The sequence below is a fragment of the Amblyomma americanum genome, chromosome 1, assembly GCF_052857255.1.
Source record: "Amblyomma americanum isolate KBUSLIRL-KWMA chromosome 1, ASM5285725v1, whole genome shotgun sequence".
Taxonomy (NCBI): Eukaryota; Metazoa; Arthropoda; class Arachnida; order Ixodida; family Ixodidae; genus Amblyomma; species Amblyomma americanum.
Genome location: NC_135497.1, coordinates 165,349,709 through 165,369,046, shown reverse-complemented (window position 1 = coordinate 165,369,046; position 19,338 = coordinate 165,349,709). Strand labels below are relative to the sequence as shown.

The window sequence follows — 19,338 nt, the reverse complement described above, 5'->3', positions numbered from 1 at the left end:
CACTGCTTAACGGGAATCCCTTGGCACTCGCACCGAACGATAGAAGAACTGTAAGAGACAGAGGCAGTCCTAGTCTCGAGAGAGGAACCTCCAGATATTGCTTTCTCTGAACCGCGAACCGCCGGCAAGAGAGGAGAAAATGATCGATTGATTCAACTTGCCCGCATGATACACAAAGGTTTGTCGCAGCGAACCCGCACCTGCATTAATACAAGTTTAAGTGAGGGATTCGACATCGAAGGAGCGTCATGGACACTTCACAAAGCCTTGACTTACACCACCGGATATTCCATGGGTACTTTAGGTGTTGAAAGTCCACGGTATTGAGCAACAGATCACTCAAAGTGGCTGAAATATGTTAGAACCGCTGGAAACGTGAAGCTGCTAACAGAATGAGGTGAGGGACGGGATATATTACAGGTGCGCTGAGAGCTGACCTTGCCAATAAATCAGCCACCTCGTTAAAATAGACGCCTGAATGCCCAGGTACCCAGACCAAACGGATCTCGCGCACTGTGCTCGGAACAAAAAACCTAAGTGAACGAGTCAAGAAAGATTTTTCCTAATTTTGGAGAGAGACAATAACTGAAAGGCAGTCTGTAAGAATAAGAACCCGTGCGACATGTCTGAGAATATTGAGAAGAGCCAAACCAATGGCCAAAAACTCTGCGAAGAATATAGGAGTATAATCAGGGATACAAACGGAGTAGCTCCAAGCTAGATCCTGCGAATATATGCCAATCGCCGCCTTCTCACAGCTGCCGGAGGCATCAGTGGAGAGACCAGTATGATGTGGAAAATTCTGTAGGTGTTCAGAAAGAAGACCATTTAGGGTATGTGCGGGCATATGCTTCGCATGGGACGGGAAAATAAAGTCGTAATAGAAGACGGGATCAGCCTGCGTGTCAGCAGCTCGTTGCAAGGAGATCAGATCAACCTGAAGCGGAGCTAACCGATTCTGCGTGAACCTAGCTTGCGGAAGCTGATAACGTGGCCAGTGATTAGTCAAAAAAGGTGTGGTTGGGATACAAAAATTGGAATACTAACGCCTGGGGCCGGGTCAAAAGACTTGAGGAAAGTACGCACTGTTAGAAGTTGGAAGCGGGAATAGAGGTTGGGGATACGGGCTTCCAGATAAAGGACAGCGTTGGAAGCTGATTTTGGGAGCCCGAGGCATAGCCGTAGGGCACGCCTTTCCAGTAAGGCTAATGGCTGCAGCTTGTAGTTCGCTCTACCAGAGAACAAGGGGCAACCAAATTCCAGAATCGGTCTCATATAAGCCTTATAGAGCAACAGTGCGTGTCACGACGCATGCCAAACTTTTTATTGCCAACTCGGGTCAAACGGCCCAGTGCACGTTCCCCTTTAATAACATTATTCTTAATATGGTGTCGCCAGTCCAAATTTTGGTCATAAGTAACACCTAGGTATTTAACCGACTCCACCTGCGGAATTGGAGTGGAGCGGTAGGCTAGCGAGATGTACATAGGAGCATCGGGTGGAAATACCAGCACGCCACATTTGCTGACATTAAGTGATAAATTGATTTGGTCCAACCAGACTTCAAGAGCATTCAGATATGCCTGCAAATACCCGTAGAGCACATGAATATCCTTTGCTGATGCGAAAAAAGCTATATCATCTGCGTATACATGAACTGTAACGTTAGGATGAATGGGGATGTCCCGAACTAATATGTTGAAAAGCAGCGGAGAAAGAACAGAGCCTTGCGGCACACCTCTTGATTGACCATAGGTATTAGAACAAAAAGATCCGTCTGTACAGAAGAAAAATCTATCTTTTAGAAATTCACAAATCCAGGCGTAGAGGTAATGCGGTGGTTGTAGTTGAGCAAGCTTGTTAATGAGGACTGTGTGCTCCACGCTGTCATAGGCCTTCGCAACGTCAAGCGTCACCAAGGCCGAAACTTCTCTCTGGCGCAAACGAGAGCGCCCAAACGAGAGCGGCGGAGGCCACAGAACCGAAAGCAAATTCGCTACGCACCTGGAGGTCCACCAGCTGAGTCGTTTTTCTTCTTGTCTTTGCGCTTTCCTTTCCCCATTTAGATAGCAGGCCACGAACACAAATGGCAACCACCGGAACGGACGTCTTGCCTGCCTGCCGAGCCACTGCAGAAAGGCAAAATGCTGCGTTGTTACTCTTTTATAGTGACCTGTTCTGTTCCGTGATTCGCTCATATGCTTCTCCACGAGCTGCACGTGTTCCGTCGTCATTGGCTGCGCTTGGAGACGTCATGCGCGTGCCGGCGCTTCTGCCTCCAAGAACGCATAAAGAAAAAAAAACTATGGAACCAAAGGAAATCGTCGTACGATACCGCTTTTCCACAGCCCCTTATGGGAACGCAAAGTCCCGGCGCGTCTCGAACACGCGCGCTGTGGAAGTCGAAGACAACAAGTGGAGGGGGACTCCGCTTCGAAACTCAAGTAGTCCTAGAAGCTGCTTTGCTGAGAGGGTCTAGTTCAGAAAATACAGAGGCGCATACCAAGTTCACGGGCGTACAAAGCGAGAAAATGGGACGATGCTGCTAGCATTCATTTCCCATTTTGTCCAAGTCCGTGGTTTCAGCTCAGAGATCCACATAAATGAGCCACCAGAATGCGGCAAATAAAGAGCTGTAGCGATTTGTCAACATTTCTGGCTTTTACCTATGTCTCTATGTATTTGTTATTGCATCCGTTTAATTCATTTTATTCCCACGTGCTAGCGTGGATAAGCCCCGGAGTAAGGAGTATGTTTTACTGCCCACATGTGAGGCGACAGTCTGAAAAATCGGATTTGGGGGGGGGAGGGAATGGCTCAATATCTGTCTCACATATCCGCGGAACCCTGAACCGGACCGTAAGAGTAGGTATAAAGCAGGGACTAAGAGAATGAAGGAAGAAACAGGTGCCGTAGTGGAGGGCTCCGGATTAACTCGGACCACCTGCGGATCTCTAACGTGCACTGACATCACACAGCATACGGGCGCCAATCTCAGAGTTTATGTCGAGTCGTTGCGGTGGCCATTGCTCTCGAAGGAGGCCCCGATGCACGGTTCGCCGGTCACAACTGTAGCACTCGCTCGGCAAAGAGGAGCCGCCAAACTTTGACGTCTCCCTTTGTGCGATGCGAAAAAAAAAACTCAAGTCGGCGACGCTAGCCCATGCTTAGCTCAGCCGGAATGTCTGATACGCGTCTCGCTGGCAATCTCCAACGCCGGCGTTTGGTGGTATTGTAAGATCATCGCAGGCATCCATGTCCGAGGTTATACATTCCATAAGCTATCCATGTTGCGATCACAGGTAGAGGAATGTGCACGGGCCTGCCGACGGGCTCCAGCTATGCCTAACCACTGCCGCGTGCAAACAAAGGACAGTTCAGAGGTGTAAGGGGAACTACTGAAAGAAAAATGTGCTTTGCATCAACTGCGACCGTAGGAGCGACGGTGGTTCTGGTGGGGAGCTATCTGTACAGTCACATGTGTGGACTTTGCAAGACAGCGACAGCACGCGTCACAGCACTCATGTAAGGATGGTGCCGAGCGTGTCTTCGTGATCAGGCGTTAGGTGCCTTAGCCAGAGGACGTGGGAACAAAGCCTGACAGCGACGGCCCCGTTTCGATGTATACGCGAAATTATTTAAAGAACCCTGTGTGTTCGAAGTTACTGCAGTACCCCTCTATACGACGATCACGTTTGACTTCAACCTGTGTTTAATGCTGGCTATCAAATTCAGGCAAAGCGCCGAGTAGAATGGCAATGCAGTCGCCACGTTTCACTTGATGAGCGCGGACGGCAATTGTAGTTTAAATATTTAGCTTAAACGCTTGTCGTTACCTCGTGTTCGGGAAAGAGGCCACGCTGGGTCGAACACTGCTGCCTACCACAGCAACGCCAGCATCAAGGAAGCGCCACGTGACAAAGTTTAGCCGCCGCGGTGGCCCAGTAGTTACGGCGCTCGGCTGCTGACCCGACAGACGCGGGTTCGATCCCGGCCGCGGCGGTCGAATTTAAATGGAGGCGAAATTCTAGATGCCCGTGTACTGTGCGACGTGAGAGCACGCTAAATAACCCCAGGTGGTCGAAATTTCCGGAGCCTTCACTACGGCGTCTCTCATTGTCTGAGTTGTTTTGGGACGTTGAACCCCTCACACCAAACCAAACAACGTTTTCTTCCTTTTTTGATGTTAGGAACGCTAGATGATCATTGAACTCCGTTACTGCAGCGTTGTGCTGCCGCCACACTCTTCATGGGCGCTTCTGATCGAATTTCGTGTAGTTCGCAAAGCGCTGAGACCCGATGCCGCAGCGCTGGGCTACGAAAAATTGGTTTAGAAGAAAGGAAACGGCGATGTAATTGTCTCGCTTCTTGGTGGAACAATCCGCTTTGCAAACCAGCACCCGCTCGATAATAGAAGCGCTGGTATCACCGTAGCGTGCTGCTACATTAAGGTGGTGGTTACACCTTTATTGCCACAGAATGGAATTGATTAGTTGGGGCTGGTGCGAGGCAGTGTGGCCTCCAGTCGGGGGCGGCCTCTTGAGCTCGCGTGACGATGGCCAGCTGCGTTGTTTTGTTGAACTGGCCAAGAGCTCGTCCCACTCCTACTCCTTCGCCGAGAGAGGTGGCAAGGATGTCATCGAAGAGGGTGGGCTATCGCATTACGGCAGTGAGCGCGCCCTCCGACCCGAATTTCACGAGGGACAGGTCATCTAATTTCATGACATCACCCATCACTTTAGACTTGACAGGCGCGCTTATGCCCCTCCCCACAAATAGTTAACAAGAGCACAGGAAGTTACCTGCAGCGCCGACTGCAAACACGCTCCCTTCTGAATCCGGCAGTGCTTCCCCTCAAGGACCCCCGGCCAGTACGACCCAAACTGCCATAAATATGGTGCAAGGGCCACATATGACCACATTATGCGAAACTGCGCAAATGATCCGCTTCAAGCGGAGTTGATACAGCTCGCTTCTCCCGAGCGGTGGGACGCCGTGCTGGTAAGATCGGACCCCAAGATTCAAGGATGGGCATTCCAGCGAGCCAATGAGGTCGCCGCTAGCCATGGGCTAGTGGCCATCTAGTATGTCTGCTGCAATCTGTTCTCGACGCAATAAAAGTTTTACAATCCAATCCATAAAAATTGAAAATTGGCTGTTGGGGAAAGGAAATGGTGCAGTATGTCTCAAATCTCGGCGGAAACCTGAACCGCGCCGTAAGGGAAGGGACAAAGGAGGGACTGCGAAAAGAAAGCAAGAAGTAAATCCAGTAGTGGAGGGTTCCGGATTTATTTTGACCACCAGGGGACCTATATATTACAATTCGTTTTTTGGGGAAAGGAAATGGCTCAGTATCTGTCTCATATATCGTTAGACACCTGAACCGCGCCGTAAGGGAAGGAATAAAGGAGGGAGTGAAAGAAGAAAGGAAGAGGAAGGTGCCATAGTGGAGGGCTCCGAAATAATTTTGACCACCTGGGGATCTTTAACGTGCACTGACATGGCACAGCACACGGGCGCCTCAGCGTTTTTCTTCCATAAAAACGCAGCCGCTGCGGTCGGGTTCGAACCCGGGAACTCCGGATCAGTTGCTTATGATTAAAATTCGAGCCGGAGCTGGAGTTTGTTGTTTCCGATCAAGCCACGTTTGTTGAATGCGTCAACCGTAATGTTAGTGTGAGAACTCCCTACAAACACAACTTCTTTACTAAAACCAGGAAGGGGATGTTTTGGGAGTGGACAAAGTGAGCTGCTTAATGCCAGTTGCCTTGTGCAGTCGCAAGGATTGATTAAAAGTAGCTTCACCTTCTTCTCTATGGGCCACTTCAGGAACTTGTCAAACAAGCCTTCAATTATATACACACGAAACCAAACATAGACACGGCTAAAGCATAGCCTCGGAACTAACCGGTATCCATAGTGGTAACTAGGCCGGCCATCGTTGCCTGTGAAATAACGCAAACGATCAGACGATTTCCTGCAGAATCCATTCCAGTCATCTATGGTCCATACGTACGGGACGGATTTGCTGAGGACGTCGCTTCTGATGCTGAGAGACGCTACGGCCAGCAGTTCCAGAGATTTCGCCTCGTCCTCTACTGAAGCCGCCTCATTTTAGCTGCTGTCATCTCCGAAAGTGAAGATCCGGCATCTGCCGGCGTGCGTTCTTCACAAACGGCTTTTACGACCCTGTCCTCCAAACGCGACACGTTACGCTCACACCCCTCGCTGTTCTTCTCTTTCATGGTCCGCTGGATGTAAGCCAGCGCATCCCTGATCTCTGCGATGACTTCGCGTTGGTCTTCAGCCAACGCTGCCTCCGCTCCGGTCGTCAGCTCCGAAAACTTGGGCGGCTGTCACTGCGTCGGCAATACTGGTGCGCTGCGCTGCAAAGGCGCCACTGGTATCAGGGTGCAGACGGTCCTCGAACGAATCCATCTTCGTGCGCAGGGCAGCATTTTCTTCCAATATTTTGCCAGCGTTCCTTTGACTTCCATAAAGGCGTTCGAAAAGTTGTCCTCTGATGCTTGGTCGCGTGCGCGCGGTGGTTCACAGTCACGCGCCAGATGTTCCGCAATGTCTCGGTGTCGGACACTCTCGCTGCATTCGGGGCATCTCACGACGTGGAACTGGCAGGCGTTGGCGAAGTGCTCCAACATGGCGGATGCGACGACCTCCGCGTCGCAGCCGTGCTCAGCGTTCCAGCAGCGTACCTTGCGGCCGAGGATACTGTCCCTGGTGAAGGCTGACCACACCACGTCTTCTTCCTGGAAGGGCTCCTTGTGAAAGGGGCAGTGGTTGCGTTTGGCACCGGCGCCCTCGGAGCAGGACTGGCAGAGCAGGTGTAGACAGGGTAACATGGCTGCCGATGAAGGAACGAGACCGCAGACTATGCACACTCTAGTTGGTGGGAACGGGTTCACAAAACACGTCGGCCTCCAATCGAAGCCTCTGTCGAAACCGAACACTGTCTGCAGGCTCGTGGGCGCCATCGCTGGAGGCACGCACTCAAGCATCCTAACATGCAGCGTCTCGGCCACAGTCGGCTGAGGATGCAGTCTGCGTGTGCGACTGTTATCACGTTTCCGCCGTCCTTGTCACACCAGGGTATGGTGTAAAAATAGAAAACACTAGAATGCGAAGCTTTGCGCGCGGCAGAAGACGGTCAGGCGGAATCTCGGCCGGTCTGCACTGCGTTGTCAATATTTCCAAGAAGTTATATCTACCCGGTTTACCTGATGAGAAACGCGACGTTCTTCTGTTGGTCGTTTTCACCTCCTCGCTGGCCACAGCTACTCCCTAAGCAGAGTTCTTTTCGTCTATCTGTCTCGAAAACGAACATGGAACAGCTGGCGACACCTGGTGTGTGCTGCGGATATCAAGACACGGCGCGAACTTGGGAATCGAAACTGCATTGAGGAGAACAATGCTTTATCTTAGGACATTGCAACGGAAGAAGGCGCTTGTTGATGTAAATTGCGTGGACAGCGGAGTAAGCCGGTAGGATGGTAAGTTGATTACATATATATTTGTTTGAAAAGTGAGAGCTGCGAATGACCGGAAAGGTTTTCGAAATGCCACTACATTAAACGTATAGTTGTTATTCCGGCGGGTGACGCTCTAAGGGAGTTCAAAAGTGGCGTTCGGTAGGGCTGGGCCAGTAGCGTCAGTTTAGTTCCGGTGTTCCAGCGGGAACCTTGCGTGGTCCAGGCTTCGATTACAAGGCAGTACTAGAGCGCCGCCATAGTGAATTCTTCTGAAGAACTCTGTTCATTACCTCGTGCGTTTCTGACGGCTATGTCTAGGGTTAAAGCCCATCGACGATGAAAGCAACGCATCCGCTGCAGCAGTGGCGAAGTACCCCGCGCTCTTCCAATCAACGTCTCCTGAGCTAAGAGAAATTTTTCTTGCATAAGAATTTGTCCACAGTTTCATGAAACAATGCCACCATTTGTACTAGATTAGGAAACGTGTGCTCCGCGATAAAGCCTAACAAATGATTTGTGGTGGAGCTAGTCGAGGCGAAAACCGGTGCTACAAGTGTACAGTAGCGAGGCTGAGCATCCGTCTAGCATGCATGAGGTGAGAGGTTCGATCCCCAGTGTCGCTGGGTACGCAGCTGTGATACAGTGGGTACAAGCTTCACCTGGCCTGGTGCTCGGCTTAAACAGGGTGAAATGCTTGGAAAATGGGTCTTTGACCCCACCTTGAGCAAACGAAAATACCTTGTGCCATGGTCGCAGGCAACGTTACTATTAGCTCTACTCGGATGCGACTCAAGAACAAAGCGACAAATGCCCCTCAGAGGAGACCCTCCAGCCAGTGGTGTCGGCCCATTCTCCGCATGACCGTTCCCTTCGGAACTGCCAGCTTGAACTCATAGGCGGTGGCAGAAGGATGGAAAATAAACAAGGGTAAATCAGATTAACCGCGGCGTCTTGAAAATCGGTCGACGCCATTGGCTGGAGGGCCTCCCTTGACGGGCGTCTGCCGCTTCCTTCTTGAGTTGTATCCGACTATAGCTGGCGTCACTGGCGTCAGGTCCATTCAGCAAACCCTACCTTAATACCCGATCTCGGAGGCCTTGGCTTAGTATAAATGCTACTCGCCTCATGCCCTGAAGTGTGGCTCTAATTGATTGTCTTTCGTCGCTAAAATTATTTTGTACGTACAATTTGACGGTCATAGATATATTACATTGACTTCGCGTTGAGAAGACCTCTTAGTGGAGACTAGTGTTGCTGTTGACTTCGCGTTGAGAAGACCTCTTAGTGGAGACTAGTGTTGCTGCTGTTAACAGCTGTAGAATTCCTGAATGTTTACAAATAACCGAGGTGGCGCTACAATCGCTAGCGGGCTCGCGGTAGGAAAGGGGCCGGGGGCGTCATCGTGGGGTAGACCTGAGCACCAGTTTTTCAAGGCCTGTAGGCGCGTTTTCCGTCTCTGGAAATCACAAAAGTGGTCGATGCTTTTCATGGGTTCCTGCTGCCCTCCCCCCGGCCCTCCTTTCCTAATTCGCCTTTTATCAACATAGGGTCCAACCCTCATAGGGTTGACACGCTCATAGGATGTCAACCCTCTGTAAGACGGCCGCCAAGCCTATCCTTATATCTACTTGCAACCCATACGGAGACGAACACTGTTTCAGGGCTGCAGTGCAAGGACGTCCGTGACTCGAACCATGCGCTGCTATAGCGATCCGCCACCTAACACGGGACAACGGGTTTTTTAACGGCTACACTGTCACCTCTCTGTCCGCAGGTTTCTATCTGTCCGCCCGTCCTCAGCACAAGACAGCTCGAGGAAATAAAAGCTGTGCAAATAGATATGTTCGACTGGGATTCGAACCTGCACCTTTGAGGTGTCAGTGTGGGTATGCAACGCCACGCGTTGGGTCGTTTGCGCAGACGCGAGAAGACAGCGCTGCTGCCACGTTGATCTAGCTAAGCGTTAACGCTTATGCACGGGCACTTCCTCATGTAAGTGTTGCCATTCAATTAGTGCGACTGTACAACAACACCGCTGCTAAAAACGGACTAATTTCGCACAGCGAAGTACAAAGGGGATAGCAGGGATTTTTACAAAAGAGAACTTATATGAGAGATAAACTTTTCGTATGACTGCTCACTATCTTCACGAGATAACTGAACGTATTCCTTGACAGCACTGTGCATTTATATCCGTTTAAAATGCGCATGTGTTTTCTTGTGATGCGTACTCCGTAGCGTTCGAGCACCCGTTCTTCAACGCCCTCGTATGTCCTCTTGTAGTACGCAATCACACGTCGTTCTGCACTGGGGGACAGTGCCCGCGTTCTTTCTTTCGCGTGAACGATTTTTTGTGGGTCTGGTTGGCTTGTCGGGTGCACGAAATGGCTCTAAGTGTGCTTGTGTCAACGCTAGCGTGCTGGTTCCTTGAATCCGCCTGAACGATCTCACCTCGAACGCGTGACACCATTGGGAGGTAAGTTAAAATAAAAAAAAAGAATGGCGCACGATTTAGCACGATTAGGCCACCTACGAATTAAGTCTGCTAGAACTTTGGTTTTCAATTCAATTTAGGTTCCAGGCTCGGTTTTCAATGTCAAGCAGGTGCCTCAGAAAAAGGTGGGCGAAATCGGACTTAGGTTCCGCCTTAAGGATATGACGCGATAGAGTTAATGGGCTGATGCCCATGTATGTGGAAATGGTCATTCTCTACTTTTAATTCATAGATCGCTAGCAGTCCTTATACCAGTGCCAGCGCAGTGGCGCAGCTGTTAAGCGATGCGCCAGAGCCGTGCGATGGCAGGTGCTGCCACCGGTGAGGTTAGCGCGACCCATGTTTCTCTTCCCGAGCAAACTCAAGGTTTCGTACAGACAAGCGTCGGCGACATTTGAAATTGGGGGTTTCAGTCCTGGCGTACCAAAAAGGTGCTTGCGCCGCGACGCCGATAACAGGCGATAATTCATAGCGGACATATCGTACAGCCTACGTCATCGCTGAATGCTTACAAGCGACGTAACGTCAAAAAGAAGTGCAAATATTGTAAATGCTCGCCAAAGTTGACCAATATAAAGATTCTAGGCAGAAGTCGAACGGTACCTACTGGTAGCGTTTATCAGAATAAAAGGCTGATATATGTATCAGCGACATTTCACTGCGCTTGAAGCGAAAATATAATTTCTCTGGAGACGTACCTAATATTATGGAAATTTTGATATGATGAATCACTGCATGACTGCATATATGTACGTGCGTTCTTTCTGAATAAACAGTTGTGAGTTCACGCCTGTATTGTTCCCTTCATGTGCTGCGTTAAATTTAATTCCATCTTGGCAAAGAAACAAGTGCATAAAGATTTTTTTGCTGACAATGTTCATTGCGTTGTTGCTTGCGTGTGGATGAGATCAAAACAATGAACAGTAGGCAAGCATTCCTGCAGTGGGGTAATATAGGCGTAGCACGGATTAGCCAGCAATTTTTTAATCGACCAGGGTCGGCTGCATTAATTATGATTAAGCTGGAGGATAAATGTCACATAACCTCGTACTCCCGTACAGCTTTTCTTCAGAGTTCTCTGCTTTCTGCTGCTGCCCACCCACACCTCGCCGTATTTCACTATTTCGAATGGAACGACAGCCGAAGAAGCGTGTTGGCGTAGTGCTCATGTCACAACGAGGCAAGGCTTTTCGTGGACAGAGATACGAGTCGGTAACCAGGGGCAGATTCATGTGTTACTCTTGGAAATGCTGGTCGCATTTCAACAGCGTATTTCTTGGACTTTTTTTCGTCCACATAATGGGGTCCAGCCGAGATAAGGGGGGGCTCCCTTTCCTCCCATAAATACGCCCCTGTCGGTAACCCCGAAGATGTGCCATATATAGCGCCCACAATCTATACACGAATAAGCCGATAAAGGTGTAAAAACAAAGTAAGCTGTCCTCTAGCGCGCTCACATTTAGGGGCAGGGTATTTTGCCCAAGTTCCGTAGGAGATTTCAGTCACTAAATTTACGGAATGCTTACTCTTAGCAACGGTAGTATATTCCTACTGCAAAGCATGGTAACTTGATGCAGTTGGCAAAGGCAGTATGCATACAAGCGCAGCGGCGGACTGGTCGAATTGCATTCCTTACAGTTAATTGTCTCGTGCAGTCGCTAGGATCGATGAGAACTAGCTTAACCTTCTTATCCATGGGTCAATTCAGGAATTTGTCGCACAAGCCCTCGAGTATGTAAACACGAGGCCAAACACGGTGGCCGTGAAAACATTGGCACGGAACTATAAGGTTTCCATGGTGGTAGCTAGGCTGGTCATCGCTGCTTGTGCGGAATGGCGAAGAACGTGCTTGGGAGAGAAATTCATCCCAGTCATATATGGTTCATTCGAACGGAACCTACTTGTCCAGAAAATCACCACCGATGTTCAGGGAAGCGATGATCAGCTGTTCCTCAGCTTTGGCCTCGTCGTCTACTGACGCAGCCTGTTTTCCAGCAGACGCCGCCGAAGCTAAAAATCCGGCATCTCCCAGCGTGCGATCTTCACACAAGGCTTCTACGACCTTGTCCTTCATAAACAGCGCTGTCCGCTCACACTCTGGCATGACTACCTCTTTCATGGACCTCCCGTTTCCAGCCAGTGCGTCCCTGATTTCCGATGCGACTTCGCGCCTGTGTTCAGCTAATGCCGTCTCGGCCAAGGTCTTGAGCCCCAAAACCTTGTTTTCTAGAGCGTCCGTCACTGCACTGGCGATAGTAGTGGACTGAGATGCTACTGTGTTTTAAGTCTCAGGGCGCAGACACTGCTCGAATGAATCCAGCTTCATCCGCAGGGCACCATTCCCTTCCTGTATCTTTCCTAACGCTTCTTTTATTTGCATGAATACGTTGCCAAATTTATCGTCTTGTTCGCGTGCGCGGGACGATAAACAGTCGCGCTCCAGATGTTCCGCAATGTCCTGGTGCAGGACCATCTGGATACACAAGGGGAGATCATGGCGTGGTACTGGTAGGCGTTGGCGAAGTGTTCCAACATGGCGGACGCCACGCACTCGGCATCGCAGCCGTGCTCAGAGTTCCAGCGGCGTACCTTTCGGCCGAGAACGTTGCCCCTGCTGATGGTTGTCCACGCCATGTCTTCCTCCTGGAAAGGCTCTTTGTCCAGGGGGCAGTGGCTGCGCTTAGCAGCGGCGCCGTCGTAGCAGGGCTGGCATACGGAGTGACGCCAACTCTGCCGCCAAAGCAGTGACGAGACCGCACACTCTGCTCGAAGGGAAAGGGTTCAAGAAGAACGTGGGCCGCCGATCGAGGCCGGTGCCGAAACCGAACACTACCGGCATGCATGCGGGCGCTATGGCCTGAGGCATGCAGTCAAGTGTCCTCAGAGGGAACATCCGGGAACATTGACATGCGCGCACGCACGACTCCCGGGAGAACACCACTCGACCAGCCACGGACCACCGAGGTAACGTGCGCCAGTCTGTGGATCGGCCCTGTCGTGCTCCTCAGGTCGTCTACTCTCCCAGTGCCCGGTGAACAAATTGTGTTTGTTTTCTCTCTGTGTTAGTGCGCTTTAAATGCAGATTCTGTTGAATTGTAATCTCTCTCGATTGTTAATTTGCATGAGTTGCACTGTATTTGTAAATCACTTTGTATGTGCTCGTACGAATGATTGCGAAATCCTCTGTATCGTCTCTCTGCTGTATAAGCTTTGTTTGGTTTTGTGAACCTTTGGCTCCGACCCATTCTCTGGCTTGCGACCGGCGAAGGCTGGGCACCAAACGACCAACCCCCTCGGCTCTTGGTAGCTGGTCTCCGGCTGAGCTTGGCACATTGAGTCAATGGCATCTCTTTTGGCACCGAGACCGCTACCCCCACGCGCTCTAAGGGTGTCTCGGTGCGCACACAAAGGTGCGCGAAGTACTGACACCCAGCAGCACAACTAATCGGCCCAATATTGAGAATATACTGGCAAATTTTTATCACCAGAGTGAAATCAGTCATTCGCAAAATTGGCCAATTTGCCTGCGCTGCTTGGGAAGGGACTAGCTCACGAAGTCTAATCGGCTGACCGAGTTTGCGCGGAGCTTGACTTTGAGTGTCAACCTAGGCGCATGAAGAAATAAAATATAAGTATTGCTGCGACTGGGCGATGAACCCTCGGAGGCCCGAACAGATCAGATTCGCTCACCACTACACAAGGAGCACTGTGCTATCTCCGCAGCCGATCACGCCTCGTGTCAAAAAACCACACTCACTCATGCTGTCCATTGCACGTCATCGTCTATATCAACTTCCATCTGCGGCGTGAACAGATCAGATCAGCCTAACCTCTTTCAGAGCTTAACCTTAGCCCAATATCACAGCAAAGCAAAACACAACCAGCCAAGCAAAACCTTGAGCCAACCTAGCCAAACACATGCTTTCGCACCTCTACTCGGCTTAACTACGTTTCAAAACCCTATCACTTTTTAGCATGTGTTGTAGTTGAAAAGACTGGATCCGGACAACGCTGGCCAATGCAAGCGCCAGTGACTGCAAGACAAGGAAACCTCATGTAACGGCCAACTTTATCGACCTTTTTTTATTAGAACTTAATAGATTTCAAGGCACAAGAACAGCAAACAACAATGTAGGCTCCCGCACTCTTCGGACAGCACATGCAAGAACAAAACCAAGGAAATCCTTCGCCTTGCGAGCCTGCAAGAAAACAAAAGGTGCAATTAGTGGCGGCTTGGCTGACTTACGCTAACCTGGAAATTGTTCCGTCGAATTTGAATCAAAGCCAGCCCGAGCCTCTAACAACGAAAACCACCGATTAGTAGTTGCTCATACCAGGCTTGCGGAGCTACAACTGAAAGATACTGATCATACATCTCTTCCAAGAAAATAAATCCGTTATTTCATAGTCTCCGATTTTTTGCGATTGTTTCCAATCACAAAGAAAGATTTTTGATCTCTATGTTCATCACACTGGTATCTATAGAGAATGCTGAAAAACAGTGACAAATGGCATATACAGCGATCTCACAGAACGAACTCCGAGATCCATGCATCCGCTCGAAAAGGCCAATGTCGCCTATATAGGCAAATAGAAAACAACTCACCGCTATGAATTGAAGTCTCACCACTATGCACTATTCATGCAGTGAACACTGATAGCCCCTTTGTAGGACATACTGCGCATCACCATTTAATATCTTGTAGCATTACTTGTCCATGTACCTCAGCGCAAATTGACTGCCCATTTATGCTTAGATTATATTTATTGTTTTTTTATTCTTTTACTGCTATAAAGATATTTTCCGCGCTTCTCGCCTTACGATATTTTCGCCACAATACTCTTCCCCATGTAGAGTATGCTCTAAACAGAAAGGAGTAAAAAGGGAGTAAGAAAGGGAAGTAAGCTGTCCTATCCGCTAGGAGGCAGCTTACTCTCTTTCTTACTCCCATATAGGCGTTTGTTTGTGTTTAGAGTGTAGCATGCGAGCTAAAATCTCTTGTTTAAATTAAAGGGCTTCTCGCTCTATCTATCGCAAAGGGACACCCGCGGGGCTTGACAACTAGCTGACGGCTATGCAGTTGAACGTCGCGAAGGCTGCGGTTTTTAAAGTTAGATCGCATTTTTGTGCAGCTATGAAATGCTCTCAAGGTGCAGAAAGCCGGTTAAATTCAGTTCAGGTTCTTCTCTGCCTGCAATACATACAGCATATATGAGTATAGCAAGTCGGGGCGCAGGCAGCGAGAAAAAGAGAAAATATCGCCGGACAGTGGTCAATAACATTTTGTTAGGACGACAAAAAAAAGCATATTAGGCGCATATATATTTAACGGAAAATTTTGGTTGTGCGCTCATAGAAGATGCACAGCTGAACTAAGCGCAATTAAACACGTGAAAGGCACACAACACAGGGCAAGCGCTTTGTGTTCATGTTCCTATTCAGTTGCGCATCTGTGATGTGTAGCTTACAATGAACCAAACTGAAACACTTTAAGTTCCGATCATAGAATTTGGATCAAAATTCTCTCGTTTTTAATTTCGTCTGGTGGTAAACTTCTAGTTTAGGTAACACAAAACGAATTTATAACCGATTAATTTTTTCCTCGTGGAGGAATTCGATGCAGCGGCCCAAATGTGGGCGGAGCAGCACTTAACAGTTAAGTCGTCTCTCACTACAACAAAACGCATTAAAAAATGTTGCTATACGGCATTCGTAAAGCGGTGATCTTTATCGTCCATCCCATGCATACCACTTCACCTGCGCCTTGAACACACGACAGTGCAACGCCAAGAGGGCCGGGAGAAGATGTCCACTGCGTGTCACGTATATCTTGTCCTCTACGTCTTGCGCACATGTCCAACATTCTTCGACAAAAAAAATTGAAATTTGGGAAAGTGTAAGATTCTGGTATTGAAATATTCAAGGCCCATTCTTCCGATATCTGGAAAAATCTTCCTTTTATACTGTTTCCATTGCTCGCATCGAGCAGTTATGACTGTAATAGAAAACCAATGAGGAACACTTTGGACTGTAGCAAAAACGTTAATAGCAAAAAAAAATGCAAGCCTGCAGGCGGTAGGTTGGGGATATATTGATCGTTGTAGTAGAATTTTACAATATATGAGGAACACTGCGCTCATAATACCCTCCCTATACCCTATATAACACCCTCCCTGCAAATGCCTTTAAACGTTTTCCCGTTCCAGATTGCTTTTCTCCAGAACTGTTGGGTATGACGTCAGTGGTGCGCCTCCAGGCTCACCGTAACCGGAATGCAGGGGCAGCGGAGAACCTCCTCCATTACACGAAGTACATGGAGGCCTGCAGTTCCTGCAGCACCTTGACGGCCTCCACGTATTGGGCAGTAGTCAACACTGTGTCACCGCCGCCCTCAGACGACTGGCTGACCGCGCCGGACGTCTCCAGCTTGCTGGCGATGTGGTGTTTTGCACGGAAGGCGGCCAGGTGCGCGTAGTACACAGGGGCCGGGATGCTCACGCTCCTTGCACATCGGGAGTATGTGTGGCACAGGTAGAAGCTGAGCTTCTGCAGGTCGTCCGCGCTGAACATGGAGTCATCCCACACGACATAGTAGTGGGCCGGCCGGCTGGTGCCCTGCGGGTGCGCCGAGGAGTACACTTATTCACATGCGAGAATTCCAAGGGCCGTGTCATGTTGTGTCGCGTCGTGTCGAGGTATGTGGTGGTGCGGTGTGGTCCTGCTTGTGGTGCGATGTGGCGTGGCGTGGTGTTTGCGGTTTAAATGCGCCATTACGTGGGAAGGACAGTGTTTAAACGCAATATACAAAAACCGGCAGTGCCCATGAGCAACCCATGCACTTGCCCTGCTCCTAATGCCGCATGCACAACATGTTTCCGGCTTTATCTGGCCTTAGATGCCCTCGCGCCAATAAATACAGTGAATAACTATTATTTCCTGGCTGGCTGTCATCAGCGCATTGGTCGGTCATCGTCATCTATGTCGGTGTCCCGACTTCGGGACAGCATAAACACCGAGGCATACAAGCCGACACGACTATTTAAACAAAAATCAATTTTTGACCGTTTTTTGAGACTTAAAAGCCGCTTCCATCTTTTACGTACGAGCTAAACATCAAGCGCTTCTCTTTTCACCCAACCTTCTGCAATCATGTCTCAGTAGACGCCACCTCGAGAATAAAAACCAATGACCATATCCACATGACAGCATCACTGAGCACTGGCCATAGAGGCCCCCCATGCGCAACTTCCGATACCGCTTCCCCAAAGGTGAACGATGACGTCACAGTCACACACAGCGCTCCTGATGGACTCAATGTAAAGCGGAAATCTTCCGTCACAGTTTCGCGCGTAGGTGATCTCGAAAACCATGCTTCCGTTTCCTCAAGATGTGGAAGGCCTACACCGCAGGCGCTCCTGGAATTTGTAGCGCATTAACGACGCGACACGACTTTGGCGATGCCGGCGCCCGGACTATTTCCTCCGCAAATTCATAAACGAAAACACCGCAGACCATTTCTTCCCACTGACAATCGCAACAAGAGCGGAGAAGAGGACGCCTACCTGGATGCCGAAGTGGCTGCAGAGGAAGAAGTCGAAGTCCAGCGGGTGCGTGACCACCGAGTCTACGGTCGTGCCTGGTGGGACGTTGCGACACTTGCCCACGCCGTCGCGGTCGTTGGCGGGCATGAACCTCGTGTGATGCCGCTTCTGGACCACGATGAAAGTAATTGCTGGCTCGTAGGTCTCGTTGGGAGACAGTTCCTTGCACGCCAGCCGGATGGCGCTCACCTGCGAGATTTGAGAGCGGAAACAAAAAATGTCGGTCAAGGCTGAAAGGCCATTCGAATCATCACGATATCTACCTAGTTCAGAATGTAAACCAAACAATTTGGATGTCCACGAACTATGCTGTCGTATCTTATACAATTGTCGTTTCACAAAGAGTGTACGGCGAAGATCACCGTTTTTTTAAGCAATGCTATTATCGGTTGTACTCTGGTTAAACGAGCCGTTTCAGCTACCGTTCAGTTCAACGGAAGTGCAGCTTTTCCAACTGACGCTTAAATGAATAACAGTCGGCTGCAGTTACTCGGCATACTCCTCTAAATTGAGTTCACGCGGTCCACATTCCGGATCACGTGATCGGTTTGCACATAACTCTGCGCATTGACCACCTAGTTGACTTCACTCAACAAAAATTTCTGTGCAAGCTTGGCGTTTCAGTCTACCTGTAGTGAACAACCACACAGAGCCAAAAAAAATTCAGTACAGGAACGTCCGGCTTCACCGCTCAGCCGTTGTTTTACTGGTGCCACTTCTCGGGCTTTTTTTTTCTGGTTACACTAATCCGAATATAGTCGGATACACTCAAGAATGAAGCCGATTTTCTCCGTAAAAGGACCCCCTTCCAGCCAATGGCTTCGGCTTATCATCACGAACCATCAAGGCTGACAATGCGGTGTGCGCTGTGGCAGTGACAATAGTCTTCCCTGTGAGGGGGGAGACTAACCCCTTTCATCTAGCATTCGCCACGTGGTTACCCAAGCAGGCTCATGAGAATTGGTCTATGCCATTGGCTGCAAGAGAGTCCATTCAGGGTTCTTGAGTTGCTGGGTTCTTGAGTTGTATCCGACTATAATGGAAGTTGTAGTTGTACTTATATTAGCCAAGATAGCAAAATGTGGCAGCCGGAAATGCCGCCGACTCGGCCGATGCAGCGGGTCAGTAGACTGGTCCAACTGCGTATCTCCACTGAGCTGAGATCTCAACAGCAGGTGGCGCTGCCTTTTATTACCCGTGCCACACGCGCACTTTCTAGATGTTTGTAGCCTTAAGTTTGCCTATGCCATTATTTTCGGAGCTGGCGCTACACGTCGAGATTTAACGACATTATTATTTATTGGCAGATTTATTGACATTACTGATTCGCAACTAAACAGAGGAGATTACAATCCAATAAATGACGAAATTCAAATGTTTTCTGATAATATTCGGACACCCTCTTTTCAATATAAGTCAGTAGAATATAACCGCGGGTTCAATTTACAGGCAAGCTCGCCGAAATAGTAGCCAAACATGTCCCGCTTATCACGCTATCAAATCATAAACCTAACACTTGCTTTACAAGAAAGCATCAATGCATGAGAAATAAGAAAAAAAACGGTTGTACAAAAATACAAAGCACAAATGTTCGCCCTGCGCGCCGGGTAAATATAAAACCTACCTAAACCTCTGTTGTTCTGGCCTTTGTGACGAAAAAATTTTTTTTTTTCAAAAAGCCCTTCCTGCGCTACTTAAGAACAATAAAAGCAAGTCCTTCAAAACAATACGTCCGAACAGTGTCAGTAATGATAT

The 19,338-nt window shown here is 49.3% G+C and overlaps 1 protein-coding gene across 1 annotated transcript in view; it reads right to left on the bottom strand.

Moving 5' to 3' along the window:
• LOC144114676 (uncharacterized) overlaps window positions 1–19,338 on the bottom strand; it is a 203,241-nt gene that overhangs the window by 147,877 nt on the left and 36,026 nt on the right. The window contains exon 4 of the mRNA XM_077648562.1: window positions 12,465–12,711. Coding sequence (XP_077504688.1) covers window positions 12,465–12,711 — 247 coding nt within the window. The remainder of the gene's footprint in view (window positions 1–12,464; window positions 12,712–19,338) is intronic.